At 54.3% G+C, this 16,115-nt stretch overlaps 1 protein-coding gene across 2 annotated transcripts in view; it reads left to right on the plus strand.

Moving 5' to 3' along the window:
• Positions 1-15,742, plus strand: part of TSPAN15 (tetraspanin 15) — an 84,124-nt gene extending 68,382 nt beyond the window's left edge. For both annotated transcript variants that reach the window (XM_019731724.3, XM_019731722.3), the window contains exons 4-8: positions 3,939-4,034; positions 6,508-6,624; positions 12,719-12,766; positions 14,181-14,297; positions 14,901-15,742. In XM_019731724.3, coding sequence (XP_019587283.2) covers positions 3,939-4,034; positions 6,508-6,624; positions 12,719-12,766; positions 14,181-14,297; positions 14,901-15,050 — 528 coding nt within the window. In that variant the 3' untranslated portion in view covers positions 15,051-15,742. The remainder of the gene's footprint in view (positions 1-3,938; positions 4,035-6,507; positions 6,625-12,718; positions 12,767-14,180; positions 14,298-14,900) is intronic.
• Positions 15,743-16,115: the final 373 nt, after the last annotated feature.

Consider the following 16,115-nt stretch of genomic DNA (forward strand, 5'->3'; position numbering starts at 1 on the left):
CCCTGAGTGGCTCCCGGTCCTTCAGATGTAAGAACACAGCAGAGCATGTCACAGTCATTCATGAGCCACACAACCTGCCTGCCTACGGAGTTTCTCTCACAGACACACGCACACCCCACCCCCTGCAGCACAGCTTAGGGACCACTCAACTGTCCTACACGACTCTCTAGTACACACACACGCACAATGCAAGAGGCAGTGCACACACATACACAGTGCCAGGGGCAGTGCACACACACACACACACACACACACAATGCCAGAGGCAGTGCACACACACACACACACACACAATGCCAGAGGCAGTGCACACACACACACACACACACACACACACACAGTGCCAGGGGCAGTGCACACACACACACACACACACACACACACAATGCCAGAGGCAGTGCACACACACACACACACACACACACACAGAATGCCAGGGGCAGTGCGCACACACACACACAATGCCAGAGGCAGTGCACACACAGACACACACACAGTGCCAGAGGCCGTGCACACACACACACACACACACACAATGCCAGGGCAGTGCACACACACACACAATGCCAGGGGCAGTGCACACACACACACACACAATGTCAGAGGCAGTGCGCACACACACACACACACATAATGCCAGAGGCAGTGCACACACACACACACAATGTCAGAGGCAGTGCACACACACACACAATGCCAGGGGCAGTGTGCACACACACGCACACACACAATGCCAGGGGCAGTGCACACACACAGACACACACACAGTGCCAGAGGCCGTGCACACACACACACACACACACACACACACACAATGCCAGGGCAGTGCACACACACACACAATGCCAGGGGCAGTGCACACACACACACACACACACAATGTCAGAGGCAGTGCGCGCACACACACACACACACACACACATAATGCCAGAGGCAGTGCACACACACACACACACAATGTCAGAGGCAGTGCACACACACACACAATGCCAGGGGCAGTGTGCACACACACACACACACACACACACACACAATGCCAGAGGCCGTGCACACATACACACAATGCAAGGGGCAGTGCACACACACACACACACACACACACACACAATGCCAGAGGCAGTGCACACACAGACAGTGCCAGAGGCCGTGCACACACACACACAATGTCAGAGGCAGTGCACCCCCCACACACACACACACAATGTCAGAGGCAGTGCACACACACATGCACACACAATGCCAGAGGCAGTACACACACACACACACACACATAGACACAATGCCAGGGCAGTGCACACACACACACACACAATGCCAGAGGCCGTGCACACACATAAGAGCCAGCATGACCCAAAGAGGTCCCTGATGGGAACGGGGGCAGCTGCCACGCACGGAGCCTGGGATCATCTGTTCTTCCTGCCCATTTCAAGAGGCCTCCAGCGAGGCCTCCCGTCCCCACAGGGGCCCAGCTCAGCTTACAGATGGACGGTCTGATGTTCACAGAGGCCTCTTGGAGTTAGTGGCTTTGGAAAGTACTGAGACTGAGATGGTTTGGGGAGAGAGGTCAGGGCTGCTCGCCAAAGAGGGAGGGAGACTTTCCTCACTGGACCACTCGGCGTGCCCTCTGCTGACCCTGCCCGGGGCCTCCTGCCCTCATCCTTCCCATCCCACCATCTCCAAATAGCACATGACCCAGCGGAGGGCTGGGGGGGGGGCGTCAGTGGGCTGATGTATGTGCAAAGGGCCTTGGTAGCTCAGAACTGTGTCTGCAGTGCCCCGAGAGTGGAAGGAAACCAGCCGGCACACGGCCTTAGACATGTCCCTGCACCTGGCATCACCTGCCTGCACCACAGCTCAGCCAAGGGCCCCCTGCAGCAAGCCATCCAATGCCATGAGCTCATTCCCTGCCCTACCTTGGGTGGCAGACTGGCCCCACTCCAGTGTCCTGTTTCTTAGACACCCCAACCATGTCCCAGCTGGATGGCCTGTGCCTTCATCACCCAGAGGAGCAGGCACCCGAGGTTGGAAAGGTTTCGTGACCTGGGGGCCTCTGGGAAAGGTGGGCCTGAGCTCAGGCAGTCCCTGCTCTGCCCAGGCTGCATGGCCAGCGAACAGCTATTCTACCAGCCCCTGGCCCGGAATCCAGCGCCAGACCTGGGCAGGGCTAAGGGCAGGTGAGTACTGAGGCTTTCGCGTGGGAGAGGGCCTGGCCCAGGCCTCCTGAGGTGGCCGTGCCGCCTTCCTCAGCTCCCAGCTCTGCTCCAGAGCGGCTGTTTATCATGAGCAGAGGTTTTCCTTCTGGCCAGAGCCAGTCCCCTCATTACCTTGGCCTTGAGCAGTGTGTCCGGAAGGACTTGGCCAGTGTGTCCTTTGTACCTGTCTTTCTGGTCCTGGAGATGGATTGGGAGATGGCCTCAAACAACCTTGGCTTCTTATCTCGGCTTCTTAAAGTATATCAGGCTGAGAGCTTGACACCTGGATTCTAGTATCTCTCTGCCAGTGACCAGCAGGGTGACCTTGGACAAGTCATATAGCCTCTCGGGCTGCAGGGTGTTTGTGAGGGGTCCCAGCCCAGGGGCCGGCTCTTGCTCCGGATGCTGCCCCCACTGCAGTATGTCTTTTGGGCAAGACGTGGGGCTTTGGCTTCCCCTGGGATTAGCCATTTTCAGCTCATGACATGATGGGTATGAAGTGATACCATAGGGTTTGTGTCTCCCAGAAAAAGAGAAAAAGATCTGCACTACTAAGACAAGACCTACTCTGTCATCCTGCTAGGCATCTTTGTAGCTTTATTTAAATCTCAAAGCCCTATGAGGCAGCGAGTTGCCCTCCCCACTTTGCAGGTAAGGAAATGGAGGCTTGGATCTTAAATGAAGTGCCTGAGGCCTGGTTGGTATGTGGGCTGTTCTTGACCATGAGGTTTGACAACCCCACTCCGCCCAGTCTTTGATCCCTGGAAGGTGTCTTAAAGATAGGCCTTCAGGGTCAATTCACAAGTGGGAAACTGAGGCCCAGAATGGAGAAGTAGCTGTACCAGGGCCTGCAGTGGCAGGACTGGGCCTGGAACCCAGGGCCGGGTTGTCCCAGTGTAGCCGCGGGCGCCTCCCCCAGGGATTGTCTGGCTCCAGAGCCGAGAATGCCCGCTTTGTGCCAGCACAATCTCTGATGATACGCGGCCTCCTGCTCTGAAAGCCCCGATTGTCACCGTGAGCGTGGAGCTGGGCTGCCCACATTCTCGCCCCCGTCCTTCCCGTTGTGGAGGCTTTTGTGCTCCTGGAGCTCAGCACAACAGCCAGGCTGTTGATCCAGAAGGCCCAGCGTGACTGGGAGAGGGCAGCATGCCAGAACTCTCCGCGGTGGGGGTTGTCCCAGCCCGAGCTGGGTTGGGGGCCTGTTCGTCTGGCCCATGCAGGAAGTCAGAACATCTGATTGCCAGTCCTGGCTGGGCCCCTAAGCAGTCTGCTCTGTGACCTGGGGACAGTCAGGCCCCCTCTCTGGCCTCAGTTTCCAAGGGAAGAGGGGAGAAGAGGCCTAGAGGGCAAGGGCCTGTCTTTGGGTGGCAGAAGGAACACCAGGCCGGGAACAGGACAGCTTAGTGCCATCCTGGCATGGCTGCTTTGAGGCTTCGCCGCTCCCCCACAAGACAGGGCCTCACCATCTTGGGGCCTGAGTTCTCTGATCTGTAAAGGAAATGGGGGTGAATCACTCCTGCTTGGACATGGCAGAGGGCTTCAGGCATTAGATGGACATTGGGGCAGGGAGGTCGTGGATATTCAGGCTGGGAAAGGAGGGGGTGCTCCGTGCAGGCAGGGGTGGGGGCTACCTGGGCACTGGGCACTCTGTCCCAATCGGGACTTCTGGCAAATCTCGGGGTGGACTCTGGGTGGGCGGGGGGAAAGTCGTGGTCCTCTTCTATTGTAATTTCTCTGTCGAATCAGACCATCGACTTTCTGAATGATAACATCCGCCGAGGCATCGAGAACTACTACGATGATCTGGATTTCAAGAACATCATGGACTTTGTCCAGAAGAAGGTGAGTCGGGCTCTGGGCTCGGAGACATGCTTCCCATACCCTTTGTCCGCCACTCGGAGCTCTGCTCAAGAGGGTGAGGGTGAGGGCTCACATGGCTCCTCCATTCCCAGAGCAGGTGGCTGGCCAAGTGGGGAGGCAAGGGTGGGCCATGCACGTCCGCCAAGGAGGTGCCTGACCTTCTCAAGCAGCCCTCTGCCCACACACCTGGCCCAGAATGTCCTTGCCCTTTGTCCCTCTCCAGTTACATGGACCCTCCCCTCCTCAAACAAAAGAACAAGGTCACCTAACAGGGCCCCAGGGTGCCCTGCCAATGGGCAAGGATCCTCCTCCCTTGAGATGGGAGTGACCTCTAAGCCTCCCAGTTCACGACGCCCCTTCTGCCAAGTCCCTTCAGTGGTGGAGAGCTCACTCCCTGCCCGTCACGGGCAGCCCTGCTGAGGACAGTGTTCTCCCCGATTCCATTTCCCTGCATGGGGGGGGGGGGGGAACAGAACACGACCGCTCCTTGTCTTCCATGACCCATGTGATGATGGCACTGTGGGGTGCCGACCTTCTTCCCCAAGGGCGACCCTCGTCTGTTAATGCAATGGTAGCAGTTGCAGGGCCAGCCACTGCCCTCGGTGGCTTCTACACATCAATCTCATTTAGTCCTGAGCCTCACGTTCCTCATCTGTGTTGGGGGGATGTCAATGGTGCCTCCTTGGCGTCATGGTGAGGTTGCCTTGACCTAATTCGGAATGCTTGGAGCAGTGCCAGATGTGCGGTACGACCCCAGCAGTAAGTGTCAGCTACGGTGATGATCGTCCTCGTGTCCTTCTAGGTGAGGGCAAGCAGAGCTTGAGGGCTGCGGCCCCACTTAGCCCTGGCAGCCCTTCCGGGGACATGACCTTGGGGGACGTCAGCTGGCCTCATCCCCCATGCTAACCCTCAGTGGGGACCAATATCTCACCGTACCCAGGGCCACCCAGGGCCACCCACAGTGGCCACTCCCTTGGCTCAGGCCTTTGCTTTAGTCACAACAGGTGCAGCCTCTGGGAGGCTCTTCTCTGCCAGGGAGGTGCCTGCCAGCTCTGGCTGTTGGGTGGAGCACCATGTTTTTACTGGAACCAGCCCTCAGCTGGCTTGGAGATGTCATTTCTCCCAGGGTGGGATGGGGTTGTGGTGATTCAAGCTTGGTGCCAGGCCCTGTGCTGGGTGCATGATGCACGGTCTCTCTGTCATCCTCAGCTCAGCTGTGCAAAGCTGGCATTCTCCTTCCTGCTTTCCAGATGAGGATCTGAGGCTCAGAGAGGCTGATCGACTTGCCCAAAGCCACACAGCTAGGGGTGGTAGTGTGAAGATTTAAACTCGGGTCTGTCTGATTGCTAGGCAAATGACCTTTGCACTGTACCACAGAGAACCACTCCCAGGTCCTCAAACCTAATAGCCTAAAGGGCGCTGTAGGGACAGTGGAAGGGTGTCTGATTTGTGTTTCTACCAGGACTCCCAACCGTATCACTCCCCTGCACCCCCTTAACTCACCCCCTCTACTCTCCTCATTCTGCTCTAGACACGCTGGCCTCCACACCTGCTGCTGAAGTACAACCTGCTCGTTTCTGCACGGCACCTGTGCACATGTTGCCCTTCCTGTTGTTTGTGTTTCAGATTCAATGCCGTCTCCTCAGCAGCCTTTCCTGACCTCCTCTCCTAAAGCTGCCCCTCCCCCCTCCCTTCCCCTGTGTCTCTGTATTCCTGGCACACAGCACTACCTCACCAACTTTTTCATGTCGTGCTTACACCTGTTTCCCGCCACTGGAACGTGCCCCATGTGGGCAGGGCCCGTGTTGCTCTGCTCACCCTCTCTCTCTAGTACCCAGAACAGTACCTGGCACACACCGCACCCTACTAGACTACTACTGTCCCCAGGCGTTGGCACCACTACAAGGGGAGCTGCAGGGAGCTGCTACGCTAAGGGGAAAATGACTCCAGCCTTACCATTGCTCAGTCCTGAGCCCAGGGCAGGAAAGGAGGGGGTGTGTGCCCCTTTGCTGAGGGCAGCACTGTGGCCGGGGAGGAGCAGGTCAGTGTGGTGCAGGGGCCACTGGGTTGTGGGGCTTCCATAGAAGCCTCGTCTCCGGGACCTTAAAGACCAGCTTCTCTGGTCCAACACCTGCACTGGGGACGTGAAGGTGGAATCCACTTGTCCAGGAGGGACTTTGCCTTACAGTGTTTAGTCACCACCCCAATGGTCCACCAAGAGGCTTCCCAGCCTAGGCTTGTATGCCTTTCCAGGGGCGGGTTGCTCACTACTTCATGCTTCTTGTGGAGAGCTCCGACCAGACCTGTGTGGCCTCGTGTGCTCCCTGTGGCTCCCCCCACCAGGGTGAGCCACGTCATACATTACATGAGCATATCTCCTGCCAGGGCCCCCTCCCGCTGTCCCGGGGCCTCGGCAGTGACAGAAGCTCCCTTTCCTGCTTGCTTCCTCTCTCAGTTTAAGTGCTGTGGCGGAGAAGACTACAAAGACTGGAGCAAAAACCAGTATCACGACTGCAACGCCCCCGGACCTCTGGCTTGCGGGGTGCCCTACACCTGCTGCATCAGAAACACGGTACCCACTGCTCCTGGGGCCACCCCAGCTGGTCATGAGCCTTTCTCGTCTTTCAGGACACGGGTGGGGTGGGTGGGTGGAGTAGGTAGCAGGTGATGGTCGTTGCCAAGGCTTCCTGGGCCTCAAGGGCTACCGGAAGGGGTAAACTTGGGGGTGGGGGTAGGGAGCCTTCTCTTTATTAGGAGTAGTAGTTAACACCTATTGAGCACTCACCATGAGCAGGCCTGTTCTAGGTTCCTTAGGTGTGGTAACTCATTTAGTCCTTTCAACAAGCCTGTGAGGTAGGTATTATTATTTTACCCACTGTACAGATGAAGAAACTGAGGCATCAAAAGGTTAGATGCCTTGCTCCAGGATGATAGGGCTGGGAGGAAATGCAGGCAGCCATCATCAGAGCTGTGCTCTGAACTACCGGACAGAACAGGCGAGGAGCAGGAGAGGGTTCCAGGCCGGGGGCTTAGCAGGGCAGCTGGCTCTGCAGGTTTCGCTGGGGGGTCAGAGCAGGGCCTACGCTCGGGGCCTTGCCAGTACACACTGGAGCTGAGGGCCTGGTGGTCATCAGTAACAAGGCATGTGGAAGGGGTCTGATGATACAAATGCCAGCCTCCCCCTCTCCCTAGCAGGGCCCTGTCAGCTCTGTCACCCACTTCGCCACTTGGGAGGCTGTCCTGTGCAGTCACTACTTACGAATAAGAAGCTCCGTCCATCCTCTGTGTTTGACTAATGCATCCCAAACCTGCCTAGTTTCTGGACTGGAATGAGGCAGAGAGCTTTGCAATTACTCATACTCTGAATAGTCATGGAAAATTTCTCTTCTGACGTCTCCACCATTCTGTGCCCACGGCAGGATTCTGTAAACTGAGTAGCTGCTGGGGGTGGGGAGAGGGGAGTCTTGCCCATGAGTCAGAGGCCAGTGCCAAGTGTACTAGCCCTAAAAAGGCTGGGCCAGGAGGAGAGATTTGTTTGGAAATTTCAGCTGCCATTTTAGGTAGCTCTCTGGGCAGGGGGAGTGCTGGGGAAGAGCCCAGGGCTTTCAGAGAGGCCTGTGAGGGACAATCCTGAACCTTGTCACCCAAGGCAGTGGTACCTGAATGCCCAAGCTGAGATGCGGAAGCCTGGCTTGTATTCATTCATTCAACAAATATTTATTGAAGACCTACCATGTGCCAGACATGTTTCTAGATTCTGGGGGTACAGCAAACACACAAGAGAACTCTCTGCCTGCATGGAGCTTATGTTTTAGTGAGGGAAAACTGAGAAAATAAATAAGTGAAAGAGAGAGTATGTTAGAAGGTGATAAATGCTAAGGATAAAAATAAAGCAGGAGCATGGAGGATTGCAATTTTAGATATTGAGAAGGTGGGTTCTTAGTAAAACCCTGAAGGAAATGAGGGAGTAAGCCATGCATGTATCTGGGGGAGGGGCATTCCTGGCAGAAAGAATAGCAAGTGCAAAGTCCCTGAAGTGGGAATTGCCCTGATGTGTTTGAGAAGCAGCACAGAGAACAGTGTGGCTGGAGCAGCGTGACTGGAGTGGAGGGTAGAATAGCAGCAGATAAAGTCAGAGAAGTCATGGGTGCCCCGAAGGTCATAATCCAGACTTTGCTGTTCCCTTGAGTGACAGGGAGTTACAGGGCTTCGGTGGCAGTGGCAGATATGACTTAGGTTTTACTAGGATCACCTTGGCTGCTGTGGGAGCAGAGGTGGCCCCAGGAAGTCGGTTAGGGGCTAGTGCAGTAGTGTAGGTGTCACAGGTCAGGCTGGGGAGCGGGCTCTGAGATGCGGATCAGTGAGCAGGAGGTTTAGTGGGAGGTAAGGGAGGGGATGGAAGCAGGGGTGGGCAGAGGGAGAAGCTGAGCTATGATGCAGGCTCAGCTGAACCTATGGGAGGATCTGTCAGAGTTGTCCCATAATGGGGCGAGGAGGCCAAGCCGTCATACCTCACACTGACAGGCATTGCGTGAGTCCAGTGTCCCCCAGGAAGGGACCAGCTGGCTCTGTTCAGCATAGAAACAGAACCAGTAGGATGCATGCATGTGTGTGTGTGTGTGTGTGTGTGTGTGTGTGTGTGTGTGTGAAAAGATTTATTATAAGGAATCGGCTCACAGAATTATGCAGGCAGCCAAGTCTGAAGAACTGCAGGGTGAGTCAGCAGGCTGGAGACCCAGGCAGAGCTGATGTTTCAGTCCAGATCTGAAGACGGTCTGACAGGAAGAGTTCTCCATTACTCAGGGGAAGGCAAGCTTTTTGTTCTATTCAGGCCTTTCACTGACTGGATGAGGCCCCCGCATCTTAGGGCGTGCAGTCTGCTTTACTCAGACTGCTGATTTATCCGTCAATACTGAAAACCACCCTCACAGAAACCCCGACGATAACGTTTGGCTAAATATCTGGGGAGCCCAAAGCGTGGTCAAGTTGACACATAAAATTAAGTACACATGACAATCACTCAGGGGGTTGACCCCTAAGGGCTCCTGCGGCAGCAGCTGCAGGGGTTCTGGGCAGCTCCTCACCACCTCAGGCAGGAGAAGACAGAGGCTTAGAGCCAGGGGGTAGTCATGGTGGGGCAAAACGTGGTCCGATTCTGGCTGCGTTTGGCACGTGAGCCAGCAGGATTGGCTGACACATCAGGTGTGGGAGGTAGTAGGTGAAAGTGTAAATTGAGGAGGATTCCCAGAGTTTGCCCTGCGCCGCAAGAAAGGCGGGGCTACCCTTGCTTGAGAGGGGGGACTGCAGGGACACAGGTGGGGGGTGTCAGCAGCTCAGCGTGGACACACAGAGTTTGAGAGACCGTGATGTTTCAGTCAGATATGGGGGTCTGGTGTATGGGGGAGAGGTCCAGGTTGGGAGGATAAACATGGATGCCACCAGTAGAGAAATGGGATGTAAAGCCGGCATCTGGATGGGAACACTGAGGTGGGGATTCAACTGTCACCTGGCTGGGTCATCTCTGGTTCTGTAAGACAAAGCTGTTTTGTTCGCCCTGTGTCTCCCACACCTGGATCATTTTCTCTAAAGGTAAAACAGGTATTTCCTTCCTCAGTAGAATCTGTTCCATTTGTACATGAACCTATTTATTTTACACTATCTCATCTACCCAAGGATTTGAATGAGCATACAGGAAACACATAGAATAAAAAACTAAAATTAACAATAAAATTAGGATCATGGAAAAACAAACAAACAAACAAACAAACAAACAATATATATATATATATATATATATATATATATATATATATACACACACACACACACATATATTTATTTTTTTTAATTTTTATTGGGGAACAGTGTGTTTTTCCAGGACCCATCAGCTCCATGTCAAGTCATTCTTTTCAGTCTAGTTGTGGAGGGCACAGCTCACTGGCCCGTGTGGGAATCAAACTGGCCACCTTGGTGTTATGAGCACCGCGCTCCAACCACTATGCCAACTGGTCACCCGGAAAATATATTTTAAAATAGGAGCATCAGATGATGGAGAAAAATATAAACTAATGATATGTAGGCCTAAAGGGCTCACTGGAAATGAGCCTCGTGTTTGGTGGCTTAGAGCTTCCTGGCAGCCAAAGGAAAAAGGGAGTCTGTTACTGTTCAACAGAAGAAAACATGCCAGTTCTTCAGGGGAAGTTATTTTTTCCCTCTTGCTCTTGGCTTTAAAATAAATATCTTATATCAGGCTTTCTATAGAGGATTTGGGTGGGATTTGTCCCTCCCCTTAGTAAAGGAGAATTTTTCCTACCCGACCTACTGCCTTCAGACTTGAACTGAAACATTAGCTCTTTCTGGGTCTCAAGCCTGCTAGCCTTAAGACAGGAACTTTACCATCAGCTCTCTTGGTTCTCTATAGAGGATTTGGAGCAGCAGAGCTGCACCGCAGCTTGTAAAATTTGGGTGTACTAAGGGTGTCCCTAAGACCTGTTGGTGTAAAGGGCGGTTTGCTTCTACATTAAATGGCTGTAGACTGCTGGGCCTGTTGAGATCTTGTGTATAATTCTAGTCGATATCCACTTGTTATTGGCTACCCCTTGGGGGCCTATCCCTGAAGTCCCCTCTCCCCCTTCCCTTTAGCTGCTCAGATCCCAGATAACCCAGCTCATCAGTCCTGGGTCAGGGTGAAAGGAAACACACATGAGTAACCCTTGTGAATTTTGCTGTATTGATCTTTTGGCTGCTCAAGAGTTTTTCTGATGTCCTGCCTTGTGGCCCTGTGCCAGATGGAAGAGGCCGCTGCACAGCTGGTCTTGGGGCCTGTGAACCCTCAGCGAAGCCTCTATAGAATATCGATTCTGTGGTCTGACCCAGGCAGGCTTTACCTTTGGAACGACCATGGATGCATCTTAAACCACTTCCCCACCCTTGGAGGGTAGCTCTCCCAGAAGGAGAAGGCAAGTCCCCCTGTGACCTAGGGAAGGGATCTGGGTTCTATGTGTAAGGGAGGCCCCTGCCAATTGCATGTGTGTTTTCTGAGGGTGGGAGCCAGGTCCCACTTCCAGGGCTGGAACCACAGTGAAGAGTGAAGTTACTCTTGTCACCTCCTTACATACAATATCGTTTACTTATTTATCATCTTCATTGCCTGTCTCCCTTTCTAGAATATAAAGTCCATGAAGGCTAGGACTTTGTTTTGTTCCTCTATATTTCAAATATCTAGAATAGTGATTGGCACATAATAGATGTTTCATTAATATTTGTTCAGTCGATGACCGAGTGAGTGAACAAACGAGGCAGACAGCACCCGCTCCCATCATGCCTTCTCCCAGCCTGACCCTCTCCATGGGGTCCATGTTCATGTCTTGGAGGGACCAGAAACGCTGACTGACGCTAGAAGATGCTGGGTGATGCTGGGTGTCAGGGCACCTGGGCGCAGTTGAGACTGAGGGAGGTTATTTTGCCCACACACCAGGCCCTGCTATTTAGACTGATCTGGATGACGTCTGAGGTCCAGCTCTTTTGGAAGGAGAGTAGACGCCCTTCCTTGCCTTTCCAGAAGCCGGGATTGTGAACAAAGTCCCTTCAGCCAGCGTTCCTGTGCTCTTCTGTGTGCTCAGCCCTGGGATACGCACTTTATGTGTCTATCTCACTCTATGTTCAAAACGGCCCTGTGAGGTGGGTTCACTGATCACCATTGCTTATGGAAGCGTCTAAGGAACCTATGCAGGCATGCATGCATTCATTCACTCAACAGATACTCACTGAGTACCGCCATGTGCCAGTCCCTCAGCAGCACGCCTAAGGCTGGGCACAGAGCTTATAAGTGACAGAGCAGGATCTGGGTCAGATAACGTAATGCCAGAAGCCACACTGCCACTCGGCTGCCCTTCTGCATCACTGCTGGCACCGCGGCACCCTCACCCCACAGCAGCTTTCCCTGAGACATGGAAGGATGGGCCCGGGGCATCCAGCTTTCTCTCACCTCATTGGAGGAGAAGGTTACACAGGATCACAAGCCTAGTGGGAAGTACTTCTGCAGTCCTGTGACTTATGCTTGCTGGAAGGGGTTTGTTGGGGGCCAGGACCAACCACAGGTTTTCCCTGTACCTAGATTTATCAGCAGCTGGGCATTGCTGAGAGCAACTCTCTTCCCAGGAAGGAATTTGGGTGGCATTTCCACTGGTGGGGTCTGCCAGGGCAGGGAGTGTGGATAGAGGTCCTGGCCTTGCCCTCAGGTAAACCACTGTTGGCCAGGGTCCTGGCTGTGGTCTGAGGTTTTCCTTCAGAAGAGCCGGTGGTGCAGGAAGAGCCTAGCCCCACCTCTGAGACAGTGCATCATCGCGTGAGCAGAGCCGTGCCTCTGGGGAGGCCGCAGAGGGGGAGCCTGGGTGGCACACTTTTCTCTGGGTTCCGAGGCTGCGGCTGGTGGAGGAGTGTGGTCCCCTCCCAAGGGCCACGGAACTAGCATTCCCACCTTTCCTCCCTGGGCATGTCTTGGGTGGGGGGAGGCAGACTCAAGCCAGACAGCCTGGGTGGGAATCTCAGCCCCATCCTTACTGGAAAGTTCTGTGCCTCAGTTCTTTCATTCATAAAATGGAGAGAATTAATAGTATCTTTGACAATAAGCACCATATGTTAGCTAATACACCTTTCTGTTTTAGGCAGACGTTGTCAACACCATGTGTGGCTACAGAACTATTGACAAGGAGGTAATGTCTTTGAAATCTCTTTCTTCCAGAAAGGTTGCTTTTCCTGTCCCATCCCCAGGGTGATTGTGGGGGGGAGGGTCCTAGGGGTGGGACTCCTGGCTGCTGAGATTTCCCAACATTCCTGTCTATGAACAGGAGCCAGGACTGCCAGGATTTCCCACGCCTACTAGACTCAGAAGGGCTCAAGGAGCCAAGACCCCCCAGGCTGGGAGCGGTTGCCTGCCAGGGTTTGCTGGGCACCTGCTGTGGGCTTGTCTGTGAGGAATATGCCCCTGTGCCCAGCATGCCCAGCACCAACCTGCCTCTGCTCACACTGGCTGCCTGAGCCTGGGACCCAGGAGTCCCTGGAGGACAGAGAGCCCTCTGGGGGCTCCTCCCTGGGTCAGCTTCCTGGGCAACTCCCCTGAACTAGGAGAGAAACTGTGGTGGTGCTGAGAAGCGCTAAAAATTAGGATGACTTGAGATGCCTCTGAGTAGTGAGTCCCAGCCCAGCAGTAGCAGTACCCCTTCAGGAACTTGTCCGAAATGCACGTTCTTGGGGTGAGGCCCAGCGGGTGAATCTGACACATTTAAGTTGGAGGGCCATAGACCCACAGCGGTTCTCAAGCCAGCAGACGCCATGGCCAGTTTTGTAGTAAACACTTGGTAATCCCCTACTTATTATCCCAAAATGAAATTCACAGATAATATAACCTACCTACATACACAATTTCAAAACAAATAACATAATGATCTAACTGAGATGAAAAGAGAAACAAAACAATTTATAACCATATAACGTATTTCAACACGTAAATGCCCAGGACACTAGATAGATACAGCCGAAGACACTGCATTCAGTCAGGTGCTGGCAGCTGCTACCTGGAGGGGTGTTATGTTGACAACTTATATACCATGGGCGTGATTTTTGCAGTTGACATGGTTTGTTAAAAATGGTAACCAATTCTTGATAAAGTTCTGAACAAAATAAAGTAGAATGATTTCTTAATTTACATGGTAGTTTTTCTGCAAAATTCAGTGTGTAGTAAAACCACACAGAACACACTCTGGTTTTTTATATGTGCCTGGAGTTAGGTTTTTAGACAACTATGGATAGGTTTTCACCCACACAAATGCCTGGACGACGTCTGAGAGGCAGGCAGGCAGAGAAACTGTCGGTGAAGTAGGATTACCCTTAGCTCTGAAGTCTCTCAGTCCCCAACCCCAATCACTGTGACAACTAGAAGTGTCACTACAGCGTTCCCAGTCCTCTCTAGGGAACAGTACTGCCCATTGAGACCCAGTGGCCTAGAATCACCTTCTCACGTTGCCTGTGAGAAACTGAGGTCCAGAGAGGTTAAGGGAGCGCGAATGTGTGGCAGAGCGGGGACGGGGGCCCTGCCAGGCAGGTGCTCAGCCGCCTCCTCGTGTGCAGCGCCTCAGCGTCCAGAACGTGATTTACGTGCGGGGCTGCACCAACGCCGTGCTCATCTGGTTCATGGACAACTATACCATCATGGCGGGCCTCCTGCTGGGCATCCTGCTCCCCCAGGTGGGCTGGCCCCCTCCTCTCAGGGAGGGGTGGTGGGTGGGCTGTGGTTCCAGTAGTGTGGCTGGTGATTACAGGGGGTGCACAGGAGGTCCAAAGGGGCGGGTGGAGAAGGCTCTTGTGCCAGCAACCTGGGCTCACCCTGGCAGGGCTGGAAGGAGAGGGTGAGTGGCCGTATCATTGCTTGGAAAGCTCTTCTGAGTGCTTCACAAGCACTGCCTCCTTCCGTTCTGTGAGGGAGGTGCTATTATCATGCCCATTTCACAGAAGAGGGAACTGAGAGGCTCGGCAAGGTTAAGTGACTTGCCCAAGACCCCACAGATGGTGAGTGGCATAGCTGGGGTGGAGACAGGAATCCCAGAATGGAGGCACCTCTGCTGATGGGGCACAGGGAGGGTCTCAGGGATTTCCTGGGAGGGCTGAGGAGGGCCCAGGCTAGGGCTGCTTGGGCAGTGAGGGTGCTGGGGAGAAGCCTGTGCTCGGGATTTTCCAGGTCACCGGTGCCATGAGCACTCCTGACTGTCTGGCTGAATCTCTGGAAACTGGGGACGGCCAGAGAGGGCTGCCCGTATCCCCAGCAGGCTCACCCACCCTGCCCCTTCTCAGTTCCTGGGGGTGCTGCTGACGTTCCTGTATATCACCCGGGTGGAGGATATCATCTCGGAGTTCTCTGTCCCCGACGGGCCCCTGATGTCTGGAGCCAAGGCCAGCGTGGAAGCAGCAGGCACGGGATGCTGCATGTGCTACCCCAGTTAGGGCCAGCCTGGGGCGGCAGCTCCAGCAGGACCGTGCCAGGATCGCACCACGTCATGTGGGTTGGACACGACCGTGGCTCCGCTCCCCACACTCAGCGCTGACCAAAGTCCAGGCTGTGTTTGCTCTGGTGGCTGGCTCAGGCCTCCCATGGCCACTGCCTCCCTGGAGGACAGAGCCTGAGGCCCTCCCCAGCTCTGGGGCGGTGTGTGCCCACACTGCTGGGCGTGGGGAACAAGGGCGGCCCTTCCCCAGGCCTGGGCTGCCACCAGGGACGGCCAACTCAGCACTCAGCTCAGGGCGCTTCGTTTCTGGCAGTGCCTTGGCTTCTGGTGTTCATGCCCCGCTGCGGGCAGTTTTATCGTGATTTGTAAGCGGGGAGAGATGAGAGCATGTGTGCCTCATGGTGAAGGAAGGGAGGGGTGCATCCCCTGGGGCCCCAGTCCCTCCGCCATGCCCCAGGTGTGAGGGGGGCCCATTTCCCAGCCTCCAGGTGCCTTGAGCCCTCCCCAAGGGCTGCTGTTTTGCTGACTCTGGGGTTTTTTTGGGGGGTTTTTTTTACGTGATTTTGTAACATTCTTTTTGTACAGAGTTAACAGGAATTTCTGACTAATCAAAGCTGGGTGTTTCCCCATGCTCTCCACTCTTGCCCCTCCAAACCAGTTTATGAATCAAACAATAAAGACTTGAGTTTTTGTTTTTTGTCTTTTCTTTGTGCTCTTTGGGTGGGGAGGGGGTGCAGAAGCCCTGAACATGGGTTTGTCAGCCCCTTGTTGGTGCAGAATTCAAGGCGTCCACCCTGGGGCAAAGATTTGGAACAGTTTGGGACTCTGAGACCGAGAAGGACCTGCAGCTGGCCCAAGGCTGCCTGCTCCCGGTTTGGAATAGCCTCTCCTGTTCTTTGGTGTTGCTACTTAAGGAAGTGGATTTTCCCAGCTGTGCTTGGGGGTTGGGCCTGGAGCCTGCCCTTCCTGCTAGGAATTTGCTTGTGGGAAACCTCAGGGGAGGAGGCAGAGATGACAACACCTATTTTACAGACTGGGAAACTACGGCCAAGCCACCTATGGC

This window comes from Rhinolophus sinicus, chromosome 15 (assembly GCF_057876585.1).
Source record: "Rhinolophus sinicus isolate RSI-liver-muscle chromosome 15, RSI-T2T, whole genome shotgun sequence".
Lineage (NCBI taxonomy): Eukaryota > Metazoa > Chordata > Mammalia > Chiroptera > Rhinolophidae > Rhinolophus > Rhinolophus sinicus.